Source organism: Engraulis encrasicolus, chromosome 4 (genome assembly GCF_034702125.1).
Source record: "Engraulis encrasicolus isolate BLACKSEA-1 chromosome 4, IST_EnEncr_1.0, whole genome shotgun sequence".
In the NCBI taxonomy this organism is placed as follows: domain Eukaryota; kingdom Metazoa; phylum Chordata; class Actinopteri; order Clupeiformes; family Engraulidae; genus Engraulis; species Engraulis encrasicolus.
In genome coordinates, this window is record NC_085860.1 from 44,637,867 (window position 1) to 44,654,215 (window position 16,349).

General features: G+C 48.4%; 1 protein-coding gene across 1 annotated transcript in view; it reads right to left on the bottom strand.

Annotated features, from left to right (window-relative positions):
• pdzrn4 (PDZ domain containing ring finger 4) overlaps positions 1–16,132 on the bottom strand; it is a 77,622-nt gene extending 61,490 nt beyond the window's left edge. The window contains exon 1 of the mRNA XM_063197502.1: positions 15,855–16,132. Within this exon, the coding sequence (XP_063053572.1) occupies positions 15,855–15,923 (69 nt within the window). The 5' untranslated portion in view covers positions 15,924–16,132. The remainder of the gene's footprint in view (positions 1–15,854) is intronic.
• Between the last annotated feature and the right edge of the window lie 217 nt (positions 16,133–16,349).

The window sequence follows — 16,349 nt, forward strand, 5'->3', positions numbered from 1 at the left end:
AAGGAATATTTCAGAACCTGTCGTAAACCGAATACAGACAATATTCCGGTCGACACCACAACACTGAATTCCCTCACTCAAATTCATCATACAAGGGTGTAGAACTGCTCGATTAAAGTGATATCATGGTTTTTTTTAGACAATATTTCTTTTAAAGACAAATAATTGTGCTAAACAATGCAGAATTTTCCCTCCCTTCAGCACTGGGAGTGGAGGACCATAGAGAAACACACAGTGGTGTTGGGTAGCAAGTCTGCTCTGTGCTTACAAGGCTCAAGTGGAGGGGAATGTATTGCGCTTAGCAAAACTTACCTTTTGGCAGTATAGGCGAATGACAAAAATGTTGTTTCAACTCGATATTATGAAATGTGATATTGTTTATCAGCAATATTGATATCACGATATAAATTCGATATACTGCAAGGTTGAGATTGGAACCCTTCCCAGTCTAGAGACCAACTGTTCAGCCCACAATTGCCTATACACCAAACACAGAGCAACAAACTAGACTGCCTGTGCAGTCGCCTTCGACTGCTTAAGGTATATCCCCGAAACGCGACGCTTCCAGTCCCCCATCATTCCTACCACTCCCGTCCACCATTTCGTAAACGTATATGATACATACAGACGTGACATGACGTGCATAGGCTTAAAACCAAACGACTATTGTGAAAATGAAGTAAAAAATGGGGCAAATGGTAATACTGTTTTAATGGTTCAGTGGATATACCACATTAGGTACAGTGTAATAACCAGTGTAACAATATTTAATACAATGTAATTTTTTAAATTACATCATGTGTTTGTGCGTAAGTGGTATTACATGGTATTGCATATTGTTACACTGGTACTATACTATATTACATGGTATTGCATACTGTTACACTCGTTATTACACTGTACCTGATATTGCATATTGTTACACTGGTATTACACTAGTATTACATGGTATTAAATATTGTTACATTGGTTATTACACTGTACCTAATATGGTAGATTCACTGAAATGGTGAACCATTAAAATAAGGTGTTACCGGGCAAACCAATCCACCCAGTCAGAAGTTATGGGCCAAATGAAAATTCCGCCATTTTGAAAGTGTTGTCTTCCAAACTCGAATCAGTTCATGAACCTACCCTAGAGCATTCACACACCAAATCTGGGACAAATCCATCCACCCGGTCAGTAGTTATGGGCCAAACAATAATTCGGCCATCTTGAATTCAGCCATCTTGAAAGTGTTGACCTCCAAACTCGAATCAGTTCATGAACCTACCCTAGAGCATTCACACACCAAATCTGGGACAAATCCATCCACCCGGTCAGAAGTTATGGACCAAACAAAAATTCGGCCATCTTGAATTCAGCCATCTTGAAAGTGTTGACCTCCAAACTCGAATCAGTTCATGAACCTACCCTAGAACATTCACACACCAAATCTGGGACAAATCCATCCACCCGGTCAGAAGTTATGGACCAAACAAAAATTCGGCCATCTTGAATTCGGCCATCTTGAAAGTGTTAACCTCCAAACTGTAATCAGTTCATGAACCCACCCTAGAGCATTCACACACCAAATCTGGGACAAATCCATCCACCCGGTCAGAAGTAATGGGCCAAACAAAAATTCGGCCATCTTGAATTCGGCCATCTTGAAATTGTTGACCTCCAAACTCGAATCAGTTCATGAACCTGCCCTAGAGCATTCACACACCAAATCTGGGACAAATCCAAACATCCGTTCAAAAGTTATCGCGTTAACACGAAAGACCTTACGCGGCGGCGGACGCGGCGGCGGCGGTGCACGCAAAACCATTACATCCCCGACGCTCCGCGTTTCGGGGATATAATAACCACTGAAGAAAACACACATACACACTTGCACACACACACTTGCACACACCGTACACACACACACACACACACACACACACACACACACACACACACACACGCACACGCACACGCACACGCACACACACACAGTTGTGGTCACCAAGCCAACAAGGCCATCCACCATTGACCTACTAAGATAAGGAGGCCACACACCTTATTGACAGCCTGAGGCAAAGCGCTAGAGCACAGCTCACCCCTAGGCCACGGAGCCATGGCCAGACACGAGCCAGCATGCCCATGCATTTGCACTTTGGCTATGGGTTGACTGCCTCTCCTCAAGTGCCTAGCCCCGCTTCGCACCTCAACCTGAGCCAAAAAATGCTGCGGTCCAACATAAACGCCAATCTGCTAATGTATCCACACACTGTGGCACTGGGCCTTTACAAGGAGCTTCGTTTGGCCGAGCCAGCAAGCGACTGAGGGAGTGTGTTTGTGCTTTGTGGGGGCCAGAAGAGGAGGTGGAAGAAGAAGAGAAAGCGTGAATGGAGCAAAGAAAGAAAGGAATGAAAATAAAGAAAATATGGAGCGCGGTCCCCCGTTTTAATTAGGGCACATAAATGTCACCCCGGCGCGGCGCGGCGGAGGAATTAATGAGCATTCCTTCTGTCTGCTTAAACGAAGCTAATCAGCCGAGGCGAGTGGCCCTGCTCTGCCACCGACACCCCGGTCGGCACGTCGCTGTGCTCCTCCCGTGTTTTCATTTTGGTGGCGGCAGTGATCGTGCCGTACTGGCAAACAATGGTGGTGGTGGCAGTGGTAGTGGTGGTGGTGGTGGTGGTGTTGGTGGGCATAATGGGGGTGGTGGCAGTGACAGAGCTGGTGACAATGATACAGAATAGAGATCGGTGGCTGGTGAACATGTTGAGGGTGGCAGTGGTAGTGGTGGTAAGGTGGGGGTGGCGGTGGTAGTGGTGGTAATGCTGGTGGTGTTTATGCCGTACTGGCCACTAAGGTGGGGGTGGCGGTGGTGGTGGTGGTGGTAGGCATAATGGTGGTGGAGGGTGGCGGTGGAAGTGGCGGTAATACTGGTGGTAGTGTTGGTGTTGGCGGGCCTAACGAGGGTGGCAACAGTGGTGGCGGCTGGTGGTGCATTGTTTTATTCAATGATGACAGAGCCTGGCTGCCAAGCTGTTGGAGGGTCCACTGTCACCCACACACCGCTGCGGAGGCAGAGGCTGAGACAGAGGCTGAGGCAGAGGCTTGCATTTCATTACAACGTGGAACAATTCTCCAGCCTGGATTTACGCCGCCTCGTAAAAAAAAGGAAAAGAAAAAAGAAAGAAAAAAAAACCTGAGAGGATGGGAGGAGGGGGGAGAGAGACGGTATAGTGGCAAGCCGGAGGAATGGGAGGTGGGAAAAAGGAGGTGGGGAGGGAGAGGAGGGAGGGGAGATGAGGGGAGGGGAGGGGAAGGGAGATGCTTTCCCTGCTTTGAAATGCATAAAATGTCATTTGTGTGTGAAAACGTGGCTATCTCACGCCGGCAAACGGAATTTAATAATGTGTCTTTTCTTATGTGGCGGGAGGAAAAATACGTGTTAATATTTCAATCATTTGTCGTTGGAGGATTGTCTCGGCTGAATAGTCACAGGGCCTCGACGGCATAGGAGGACAACGGAATGGAACCGTGCCTGTGTGCGTGTGTGCGTGTGTGCGTGTGTGCATGTGTGTGTGCACGCCCACGCACGTGTATGTATGTGTGTGTGTGCGTGTGTGTGTGTGTGTGCACCCTCCTATTGTCCAATATCCATATCAATAAATCCCATTAAGTCCCAGTGGTGAGTAATACAGGGCGGCTGGCTGGACTTTAACGAGCAAGACGATGCTGGCTCCTCCTGCTCCTCCTGTCATGGGAGGAATCTGTGCCGAATATTCCTCTGTCAATTTCGTTTCTCACTGGGAATCTCATATTTTTTATGACTTATTTATTTATTATTTTATTATTCATATTTGGCTCCGGCTGACAGCCTTTGATCTTTTAAAAAGCGAGTGAGTCAGAGCTGACTGACAGAGTGTGACGAGTCGACGGGATATTATTTACTCATGGTTAGGGTTTTTACTCACACATACGTGGGATGATGCAGAATGGCGGCTTACCTCACTTTTCTTGATAGATAAGACAGATAGATACTCCCCAACAAAGGGATGTCAAACCCCCTCTGAGGGTTATGGCGCATCTGAGACATCTGACACATTTGACCTTGAAGGCTGACGTGATGGGGTCATGTGTCTGAGATTGGAGGTGGGGGGGGAAAAAGAAAATCAAGTCCCCCAGTCAGTCCAGTGGAGAGCACAAGAAATTAAGCCGATTCTATCATGTCCCTTTTGACTGTAAAAAAGGGATGCCGAAAACAGACAATGCATCCAAAAGCTCATGTCACCAGTGGTGTGCATTCCTGATGAGACTCTGAGTCTAAGAGAGGATAAGCAACGCAAGCGTGACCTATTTAAGAAGCGTTTTAAAGTTGGAAGCCAGCGGGGTATGTGCATCCCTGGGGACTCTTCCACTGATACATATGTGATTATATTACCAAGTCTGTGTGTGTGTGTGTGTGTGTGTGTGTGTGTGTGTGTGTGTGTGTGTGTGTGTGTGTGTGTGTGTGTGTGTGTGTGTGTGTGTGTGTGTGTGTGTGTGTGTGCTTGTGTGTGTGTGTGTGTGTGTGTGTGTGTGTGTGTGTGTGTGTGTGAGTGTGTGTGTGTGTGTGTGTGCGTGCATGCGTTTTCTATGAGCGTGTAGGACTGCATGTGTGTAGGACTGCCTGCATGTGTGTAGGACTGTTTTTGTCCTTGTGCTTGTATGTGTATATGTGCGTATGTGTAGGCTTGTGTATGTATGGGTGTTAATATACTCTACATGTGTTATGAATATTTGTCAATTTGTGATTGTGAGTGTGTGTGTGCTTGTGTATATGTATGCTCGTAGATGTGTATTATGTGTGTGTACATGCATGCTTGCTTGCCGCTGTGTATAAGGAATGGGAGCAATAAACAGAAGCTGTGTGTGTGTGTGTGTGTGTGTGTGTGTGTGTGTGTGTGTGTGTGTGTGTGTGTGTGTGTGTGTGTGTGTGTGTGTGTGTGTGTGTGTGTGTGTGTTTGCGTGTATGTGTGTTCGTGTCTGTCTGTGTGTGTGTGCGTGCGCGCGCGTGTCTGTGTGTTCGTGTTCGTGTGTGTGTGTGTGTGTGTGTGTGTGTGCGTGCGTGTGTGTGTGTATGTATGTGCTTGTCTGTGTGTGTGTGTACGTGTACGTGTACGTGTGTACGTGTATGCGTGTATGCGTGTGTGTGTGTGTGCGCGCGCTCGCGCGAGCGCATGCGTGTGTGTGTCCCTGTGTGTGGGATGAGAGAGAGATGGCGGCTGTGATGGTGATAAAAGTCATCTTGAAGAGGCGGCTGCTGCGGGAGCGTGAGCGTGATCGTGTGCATCGCGGCGCGGCGCGGCACGGCACGGCAGGGCCAGGTCAGAGTGAGAGGGTGGTGGCGTGGCGGTGATTTGATACATGGCTGAAAAGGTCAACCTCGCTCTTATTGGGATAAGGGACAGGCGCGGCAGAGAAAAAGGTCAATTCATCAACTCCCTCTTAAATCCTCCACCCTGGCTTTTCCTCAAAGGAGATTTAGTGGACTCGCTGATAAAACCCATTGACTTTGTATCTCCACATTTATTAGCCACTGCTGGGGTATATAAATGATGCTACCACGTCTTTTAAGGAGAAGTTCAGGGCTGACAAGCAGTTTAAGTGCTCTGAAAATGTAACCTCACCTCATTTTGTCTCATTGAGACGAGGCGCCGTAAATATGTCAAATATTCCGCACGATTTCAGCGTGGAAAATTGCTATTTGGACACACTCTCATGCGTTCACTGGCCCCCCAACCCAATCCCTCTCCCTTGGATTATGTAACACCCTGCAGGGTTTTCTCTTGATCACAACCCCCCCGATGTACTGTATGACGGAGTCATGTGATGCAGAATGAGTTCTGGCAAATATTGCAAGATTTAAAGAAGGGGAGGAAGAGAAGAAGTTAAAAAAAAAAAAAACTGTCAGACTCCGCGCTAATTTTCCAGAGGATGGAGGAAAAATTCCCCACTCACTCACCTCATGTGGATGGGAAGGAAAGAGGGAGAAAATAAGGAAAGGATGGAAGGAGAGAGAGAAAGAGAGACAGAGAGAGAGAGAGAGAGAGAAAGGAGAGAGAGAGATAAAAAGGGAATGAGGGAGAGAGGAGGAAGAGGAGAAGACATCCATATTGGGTCCAACATGGCCGTTGACAGATCCGGTGCTTGATTAAAAGCGAGTGGATGGAGTGAAGCAGTAGGCAGGAGGGAGGCTATATTTTTGTGGTGCGAGAATGGTGGGGGTGGGGGGGAGGGGGGGGGTCCTTCTGTAATGGCCAAGGCTTAGAAATATGGGTCTCGCACCGTGCCACAAATGCGCTGTCTCTTCATTTTGGGGAAATGGCTCAGGAGTGTGTATTATATTTCAGGATAATCGCCTGAGGCGGACACCAGATCAATCAAAACATACATCCACAACCCCCCCGTTCCTCCTGCCTCCCTCCCGCTTCCTCCTCCACCTACTCCTCACAACCGCCTCCTTTTCTTTGTTGGCTCCTATCAATTTTAATGCTTGAGGACCATCATTCAGAAAAATGTAATGGGACAAGAAGATGGATGGCAGCATTTGTGGCAACGAGTCGGGGAGATGGGCACAATCTGGTAGGGGGCTGGGGTTGGGGGGGGGGTGGGGTGTTGGGATATGGCCACCACAGGTCTCATAACAAAAATAAAATAAATATATTTTTAAAAAATCACAATTACACAAAAGTGTGAATGGATTTGAATAGACAGAAACACAAGACACACACACATTCAAAATCACCTACAGTAATACACACACACACACACACACACTGAGAGAGAGAGAGAGAGAGAGAGAGAGAGAGAGAGAGAGAGAGAGAGAGAGAGAGAGAGAGAGAGAGAGAGAGAGAGAGAGAGAGAGAGAGAGAGAGAGAGAGAGAAAGAGAGAGAGAGAGAGAGAGATACCAATGTACAGTATACATACATCTCATGTCCACTTCCTTCCTTGTACACAACAACAGGGCAGGACAAGACGTATAGCACTGCAACGCGAGAAGATGCCCCTTCATCTTTGTTATGTGACAATAATGTCTCCATGACACGTATTATAATCAAACAAGTTTGACATATGTGAGAAAATTAACAGCCTGTCTAAATTTTGCGGGCAAAAAATAAGAGTCCAAATATATCCTCCCAGCCCACTAGATGAGAGTGCTGACTCTTCAGCAGCGATGGTGATTTCCCATGTGCACCATATAGGAGCACTACAGTGGTGGGGATAGTACACACTCTATTCTGGACAGCAACCAGCAGCCCCTTCCATAAGGCGGGAATCCAACATAGCACAACCGGGACTCATGGGAATCGTAGGATTCTGTGACTTCTTATAGCCCGGCGTGTGTTTTTTTTTTTTTGAGTAATGTTGCTCCGTCCTCTGCAGTCAACTCAGCAGCATTTGCGAGTGCTCTGCACGTCAACCCTATAGTAGCTACCAGCAGTAGACCAGCAATGTGTGAATGTGAAGCCAAGAGAGGAGAAGATGAATGCCCATGCTCTTTTGCTGAAGAACGTTATTCAGAATTACATAATGTGTAACAGGCAACAAACAGCACATCCATACTTGGTACTAGCAAACAAACAGCAGTTTTTTTTAGTTAATGTGCACTCAATTGGAAAGAGAATGAAGAAGAATACATGAATGCCTATGCTCTTTTGGTAAGGAGCACAATTCAAAGATACAGAATGTGCCCGAAGTAGGGCCGGAATAAGATGGCTTGGGACCCCTAGGCTACAGATTGGTGTAGCTGTAGGTTGCTGTAGCCTACAGGTTGCCTACAGGTTGCTGAACCTGCAAGGGGGCCCCTCTGGCAGGCGGGGAGCCCTAGGCTATAGCCATATCTAGTCTGTGTGTTTATCCTGCCTTGTACTAGTAAAAGGGATGAATTATCTGTGCCTCTGATCAATGGGGCAATGGGAGTGTTACACTGTGCTGCCTTTAAAGATGCTGCAAGTCCATATTCCAATGGCTCTTGGATTGCCGTACCACAGCGTATAGAATACTGAGCTTTGTCATTGTTATTGGGTAGGTATTCCTTTTGCAAGTACATTGTAACTACATACAGCATGTACATACAATGTACAATGTACATACAGCGTACAAAGTGCGTACATGCAATCTTAATTTGTGTAATAATGGCTACAGTAAAATTTGACTTTGTGGCTTCAGAAGACAATCCTTGACTTGCTTTGCCGCTATATTTGACCCTATTTTGTTTCTGTATGTTAACAGCGAGAGAGTAATCAGCCTGGATCCCAGTACAGGGACCTGTGACTTAACCACTCAATTCAGCATATTAGGTCACTCATGGGCCATGTGCATGTGTGTGGGTGCGTGCGTGTGTGTTTGTTTCCGTGCTGTATGTGTGTCTGGCACTCCAATCTGCCAAGCCCATTTACAGAGCATCCCATATCTGCTCTGAAGCACGTGCATAGTGGTGTATATGCGCTCTGCCCGCGTATGAGCTCGCCGGGAGCCCCGCTGGCTGCTCGTAAATCTTCTTTGCCACTTCTTTATCAGGCCGATGATCAGGGCTGTTCTGCCTCATTAGGCCGAGCTGCCCCTGAGCTCCTCCACGCTGCCGGGCCCTCGCCCAGGAGCCACAGAGCCAGAGGGGCCAGAGGAGACAGCAGGGCCAGCTGAGCCAGGGCCTCACCCTCTCTCCTCTCCATTACTCTCCTCTCCTCTCCTCTCCTCACCACTCCTCTCCTCTCCTCTCCTCTCCTACCCTCACCACTCCTCTCCTCTCCTCTCCTCTCATCTCATCTCCTCTCCTCTCCTCTCCATTCCTCTCCTCTCCTCTCCTACCCTCACAACTCCTCTCCTCTCCTCTCCATTCCTCTCCTCTCTTCTCCTACCCTCACCACTCCTCTCCTCTCCTCTCCTCTCCATCCCTCTCCTCTCCTCTCCTACCCTCACCACTCCTCTCTTTCCTTCTCCACTTCTCTCTCCTCTCCTCTCCTCTCCTCTCCTCTCCTCTCCTCTCCTCTCCTCGCCTCGCCTCGCCTCGCCTCGCCTCGCCTCGCCTCGCCTCTCAATTCCTTTCCCATGCTCCTCTTCTCTCTGGTTCTGTCCTTTCTTTTACCATTCTCCTCTCTCAACTTTTCTTCTTTCCCTAAATGTCCTCTGCTCTACTTTCCTCTCCTCTCCTTTCTTCCCTTCTCCAATTCTCTCTCTTCCTGTCTCCTCTCCTCTCCTCTCTTCCCCTCTTCACTTCTCTCCTCTCCTCTCCTCTCCTCCCCTCTTCACTCCTCTCCTCTCCTCTCCTCTCCTCTCCTCTCCTCTCTTCCCCTCTTCACTTCTCGCCCGTCCTCGCCTCTTCCCTCATCTATCCTCCATCATCACTCACTGTCCACACAGTTAAGGCCGCACAGCTCTGGGGGGACTCCAGAAGCCACCCAGTGACTTAAAACAAGAGGGTTCTGAATGGTGAGGGGAGGCAAAATTTGGCAGAAAATTTAGTAATGAGGGGGGACTAACCACAAGGACAACTGGAACCTGTCATCGTCTGAAACAAATGACAAAAAATAGTTCCAGTCCGTTGCTGTCTGCATCATGACAGCAGATCTGTGCAGAATAATTGGCAACAGTTGTTGGATATTTAAACCTTGTTTTCTTTGTTGTATGTTGTTGTTGTTGCTCTTGGTTAATCAACTGTGACTGCCGCCGCCCTCCTCCCCAACGGACCGAGAGTCTATCAGGTTGAGACAAAAGAAAATCTCTAGAGGGTTGAAATACATCATCATCACGACTAACGTCAAGCTGGTTTTGCAGAAATAATACGTAAAAAAGAAGCACCTCTCTTGCATAATTCCCGGCAGTGTCGCCAACAGAACTGCAACGCTCCCGCCTCAACATCTGTGGTCCTCCTAATTAGTCCAAAAAAGTCACAGCTCACTGAATGCGACTTCCACACGGACGCTTCGGTGACATTTCTGTGACAGAGAGAGGGGGAGCGATGGGATTTTTCAAAATGCATGACAAACTTAGTGAAAAACACAATCTGACTAGCCACAAGTCTTTGGGGGAAAGCCATTACCATTGATGCACAATTCCAATTCATTATGATGGGATTGGCTAGCGTGTGAATGCCAATGCCACTTTATTTCTCTGCGCTGCAACAGTTGCCTCAGCGAGCGGGCTGACGCAGAAACGTAACACTGTGAAAGTGACAATGAAGCAACACAACAAGCCAGCGTCGTTTTTTTTTAGTCCACTCAGCCCGTTTTATGTCCTGACACATTTGTCTTTTAGACAAAGCCAGTGAAGTTGTTAGCTCAGTTGAGGAACTACTCATGTCACACCCCACCCCGCTACAAAACAAAATGAAGTGCCACAAACAAAGTCTGCCTCAAAGGTGGCTGCTGAGGTTGCAAGTGTTGCAGTATTACACCCGTCAGCACACATCGTGCCACCCTTTTCAAAATGGATGTGCAGTGTTCTGTGATGAGTCAGTCTGTTGTGTACAAAAGTTCTTGCGGAAAACTCGGCATGTTTACTCCACACAACTATTCGCCTCTGTGTTCTGCACAACCTTGGCTTTTTGACACTATATGGAACATGTGCTTTTCAGGTTCCCTGCTTACACATAATGGCTTTTATTTCCCCCTTCTCCTTGTTCAGTGTGTAGTAATACGGCGTGACATTAAAAAAAGCAAATTTGGAAGGTGGGAGTCTGGATTTGGCCATTTTCTTGGCCCAGCACCTGCAGCAGTGTGGGAACAGCGCTCATAAATCTCCCAGAACTCTTGGGAACAACCAACAGCCAGCCAGAGCAGGCAAGTGTCAGAGCGAAGCAAGAGAGAAGGAAGAGAGGAGAAAGGGAGGGAGAGAGAGAGATGAAATGGGAGGGGATAGAGAGACAGAGAGAGAGAGAGAGAGAGAGAGAGAGAGAGAGAGAGAGAGAGAGAGAGAGAGAGAGAGAGAGAGAGAGAGAGAGAGAGAGAGAGAGGGTGGAAGGGAGAGGGGGAGCATGGGGAAGGAGGAAGCAATATAGAGGGGAGAGGGGATAGAAATAGGGGAATGGAGAGAGAAAAGAAAGAAAGAGTATGGTAGTGAGAGGGACTGAGACAGAGAGCCGAAGAAGGAGGCAAAGGAGAGAGTCAGAGAGAAGCCCTAGATAGAGGGAGAGAGATGCAGAGAGAGACAGAGAAAGAAAGGCAGTAAAAAGAGGGATACAAAACCAAAAGAGAGAGAGATAAGAGGAGAGAGTGCGTGGTATAGAAAGAGAGTGAGAGTGATAGGAAGAGGGAATGAAAAAGGGCCTGGGGTGGTGACTGACCAGCCACTGTGACCAGCCTGTGTGTCTGTGTGAGCCTGTAAGCCTCCCACATAAGACTGCTTAAGGAACCCTTTGTTACTCTGTGAAAATGAACATGGCCCACTGTGGGAGCAGGAAGCCTGGATCTATAATGAGCTACAGCATCAGAGGAGGAGATGACGGGAGATGACATGGAACCAGAGCGATGCATTGGAAAAGAGGAGAGACCTGCATTGGTCTTGCGCATCTCTCCCACCAAGTCCCACATTAGGCAGACAAACAACAACAAAAAATCAGAGGAATACAACATGGCATACATCGTTTTCCTCACCTCACAGCCCCCATCTTTTTCACTCCCTCCATATTTCACTCCTTTACTGCCTCCCTCCCTCTCTCTCTCCCTCCATCTCTTCCACACCCCTCCCCACTCTCCCTCCTCGGCTTCTTGCCTCTACTGATAGCGCGAGCCTAGGTGCTGCTGGAGCAGCGAGGCTGTCTACTGAGAGCCTCTTTCTCATAACACGGAACAAAAGACCGTCCTTATCTGAAACATTCGACCAACCCCTCCACAACATTCAGCCCCTCCAGCTTCCACAAGCCAACCCCTCAAGCCTACCAGCAGCAGCCCCATCCCCACCACCACCACCAACAACAGTACCAGCCCCTTGTCTCCCACCAGCAACATTAACCTCTAACGGCACCAGACACCCAGTCTCCTCCCCCATCAACACCCCTCTACTTCATCCACCACCAACACCACCATCACACTCACACTCCTCCTCCTCCACAACCACCTCCACCACCACACACCACATCACACCAGACCACCGCCGGCAGACATCCAGTCTCTCCAACCACCTCAACAGTCTCCAGTCTCTCGTGCATCGCACACACCACCTCCTCACTCCATCTTTACCCACCAGCACCACCTCTACCACATGCACGCCATCAGGCAGTCGACCTCCAGGCTCTTCCCCCTCACCACCTCACTCATTCTCCTCCACCTCCAACGTCACTCTCATTCTCATCCTCGTCCTCCGCCAGCAACTACAACACAGACAGACTCATTCTCTCCCAACATTAACACCACCTTCACCACCAACACAGCCAAGCCAGACTTCCAGGCTTCCCCCACCACCACCACCACCACCACCACCTCCACCACCTCACTCATTTCCTTTCAACCAACTCCATCTCCAACCACCAACACAGCACAGAGCACCGGCAGACTTCTAATCTCTTTTTCCCACACCACCTCCATCTCCAACCTCCCCTGCTACACCACCGGCAGACTTTCAGTCTCTCTTTTCCTCCATCCATCCATCCATCCACCTCTGAGCTCCCTCTCTCCCTCTCTCCCTCCTCCCCTCTCAGGGTCTCTGTGAGCCAGCGTTCAGTTCACTCAGCTCCAGCTCCAGCTCCAGGCAAGAACTAAGGGGAGCCAGCCAGCTACATGCTTATCTACAGCACGGGGTGAGAGAGAGAGAGGGGGGGGGAGGAACAATAAGAAGTAAGGCAAGAAATATTTACAAAAAACAAAAGAAAGAAAGAAAGCAAGAGACAAACAAACAAAAAAGGAAAGAAAGAAAGCAAGAGACAAACAAACAAAAAAGGAAAGAAAGAAAGAAAGAAAGAAAGAAAGAAAGAAAGAAAGAAAGAAAGAAAGAAAGAAAGAAAGAAAGAAAGAAAGAAAGAAAGAAAGAAAGAAAGAAAGAAAGAAAGCACAAAGCACCAGCACAGTTCTTTGTGCTTCAAGCTCGGGGACACGACCAGCTCTGAAAGCAAGCACGGCTTTGATATCTAAAAATAAATCCCAGCTACCCAGTTATGTGATGATTAGTTTTCATTCATGAAACGATTCAATGTCAAAGTAAGAAATTAACATATTTCATTTTTTTTTCTTTTTCAGCTTTCCTCATGAGAAGAAAAAAAAAACGCACATCGCACATGGAGGGAACTATGGGGAGCACAGCACATGGTCTGGACTCAGCCCAGAGCCCACTGCTGTCTCTCCGGTTCTTTCTTTTTCACATCAGAGTTCAATTCTGACAGAAAAGCCCACACATTTCTTTCCACACGTTCTCTCACACGCTTTAGTTTCTCTGACAACGGCTTCTAGAGTGCCAAAGACCACCAGAAACCAAGAGCGAATGTGTACTGTGTGTGTGTGTGTGTGTGTGTGTGTGTGTGTGTGTGTGTGTGTGTGTGTGTGTGTGTGTGTGTGTGTGTGTGTGTGTGTGTGTGTGTGTGTGTGTGTGTGTGACTGGTGCTAAAGCCCATGGCCATGGGTGGCAATTAACCAGGCTTAAACTCTCCTCCTTGTCCCTCCACCATCAGCCCGCCGCACACGTGTTCCCACATAAGCATGCGCCCATGCGCGCACACACACACACACACGCACGCACGCACGCACGCACGCACGCACGCACGCACACAAACACACACGCACGCGCGTGTGCACGCACACACACATGTCTCTACACAACGTCAACTCTCTCTCACACTAGAGGCTAAGGAAGACATTTCACATCCAATTAATGGTGGAGGGATGATTTTTATAAGGCGGCTAATGAGGTTGTGTCCGACCGGGGTAGTGAAGAAATGTCCACGGAGGAAGGCAGGCAGGCAGGCAGGCAGAGAGAGACTGGCAGACGCGGCGCACGTGGGTAAAGGATAGGAAATCGGTTGTGCCGATAGAACCTCATGTTATTTTCTACCCTCCTCTGACCTCCACTAAAGACACATATCACTCCCTCTTAAAAAAAGTGCTGCCAAACAAAATGGTTCAGAGGTGAAAACCCTGCCACAGTTTCCATCACAGGTGACTTCACAGTGTAACTTGTCTATCTGTCTTCAGTACTCACGATTGACTTATTTCGAGCTTGTTGGATCAAATTGGTGGGAGGGTTGTTTTTACCCAGGATTGATATCTCTGGTAAAATACAGTCCCTGACAATAGAACCAGGAAACGTAGGGGCCACAGAGAGGCAGACACTGGCCAAAGAACCAGAGACCCACGAGACCCAGGGACCCAGAGAACCAAACCCTAGCCAAAGAACCAGAGACCCAGGGACTCATAAAGTCATACACTGGCCAGAGAACCAGGAGACCCAGGGACCCAGCAGAGGGAAACAGCTGGAGGGTGCACTACGATTAGCTCTGACCCGGACCACCTACTGGAGCGAGCACAGACAGGCAAAGAGCACTGGGCAAAGAGTCAGCGCTTAACTGCCACAATGTCAACTTGCCTCTGGAAAAAAACACGTGGTTTGGACCTCAGCTAGGGAAAAACTTGAGGAATAATAACGTGTCAGAAATAGACATTTGTGTCTTATGTGGTAATGGTGAAATGTGTTTCTTATACAACATTTTTTCTACGAGAGTGTAATAAAGGGGCAGTCATGATGGTGAAATCAAAATACATTGTTTCAAATTTCATGACTGTGATTTTGAATGAATGCAGCATCTGGGCAACTGATGGAATGAAACCACGTTGGTGTCCAGTATAAGCATAACACCATCAACCACATGGCACACACACACAGTACTGTAGCTCCCCTACCACAGACAGAACCAAAGCCAACATCGACTTTAACCTAAAACTGTCATCCTGTGAGTCTGTTTCTCTCAGGTGTGAGTGTGTTGGTGAAACAGAAAGAGAGAGAGCAGGAAAGAGTGAAAGTGATACAATGAGAGCAAGAGAGAGCGAGATAGACACACAGAGAAAAGACATTCAAGGCAAGAGCTACAACCAAAACAAGAAAGCAGGAATGCATGTTCCTTTTTTTTCTGTAAAGGGTCTGAAATACACACATGCCCACGCACAAATGTCCTTAAGGAAAACATAAATGAGGCTAGAAGCCCTCTGCTTCTCACTCTAACACTTTCCCGCCACCTCTCTCTCAAAGCCCCCTCTCCTTTCTCTTTCTACCATCCCTCACTCTCTCTCTCGTCTTCTTTCTCTCTCTATTTCCCTCTTTCCCTCTGTTTGCCTCTCATGTGGAAACTTGCTACTTGCCATGGCTTCTCCTCTCATAGCTGAGCTAAAAATATCCACCAGCAAGGTAGAAACACAGACACAGGGAGATGTGGACACATGGGTAGAGAATATATTTTTGCCTCACATTCTCCACCACAATGACTGACTTCTACCTGTCCAGCATTCCTCCTGTCATTCCCCTTCAGAGAATCCCTCTTCCTATCTATTATCTGCCTCTCTGTCTGTTCCTCTCTCTCTCTCTCTCTCTCTCTCTCTCTCTCTCTCTCTCTCTCTCTCTTTCGCACTACCTTTCTCTATTGCACTCACTAACTCACTCACTCTGTCTATCTCTCCTGAGCGCTCTCTCCCTCACTCGCTCTCTCTCTCTCTCATCCTCTGTCATCTTTCTCTTTCTCCACCTGTCACTGCAAGAAAGGGCATTGCGCAGTGAACAGCTGTCACTATCCCCGATGCCCTGATGTCTTCTCTCCTCTCCTCTCCTCTCCTCTCCTCTCCTCTCCTCTCCTCTCCTCTCCTCTCCTCTCCTCTCCTCTCACGTCCACTCTTCCTCCTGTTCGCGGCTGCTTACCTGCGCGATCTCATACAGCAGCTTGTAGTGTTCCTCTCTCTTCTGCAAAGTGCACAAATTGCAGCCCATCCTTGTGTGGGTGCCCCTGCGGTGTGTCCGTGTGTCACCCTGGCTGTCACGCTGGCGGGGCGTCCACTACTGCGAGGAGGAGGCTTCCCCTTCTCCTGCACCTGGCTGCTGCTGCTGATGACGATCGCTGGGGGCTCACCCGCCACACCAGTCCGCTGTCTCTCATCAGTCCATCAATCCGCGGCCAGGTGTCTAGTTCAGAAAAACCATGTGCGTGCCTGTGTGTGCGCGCGTGTGTGTGTGTCTGAAAGCCTTCTTGTGTGCCTGCGTTGAGTCAACCAGCCACACACGTTCTGTGTGTGTGTGTGTGTGTGTGTATGCGTGTGCGCTCACACACAAACAGACACCCACACACGCATTAAGAAGAGACAAACCCCCACGCAAAACCACAAGCAGGAGTGTGTGGATCTGTGTCCGTGTGTGTGT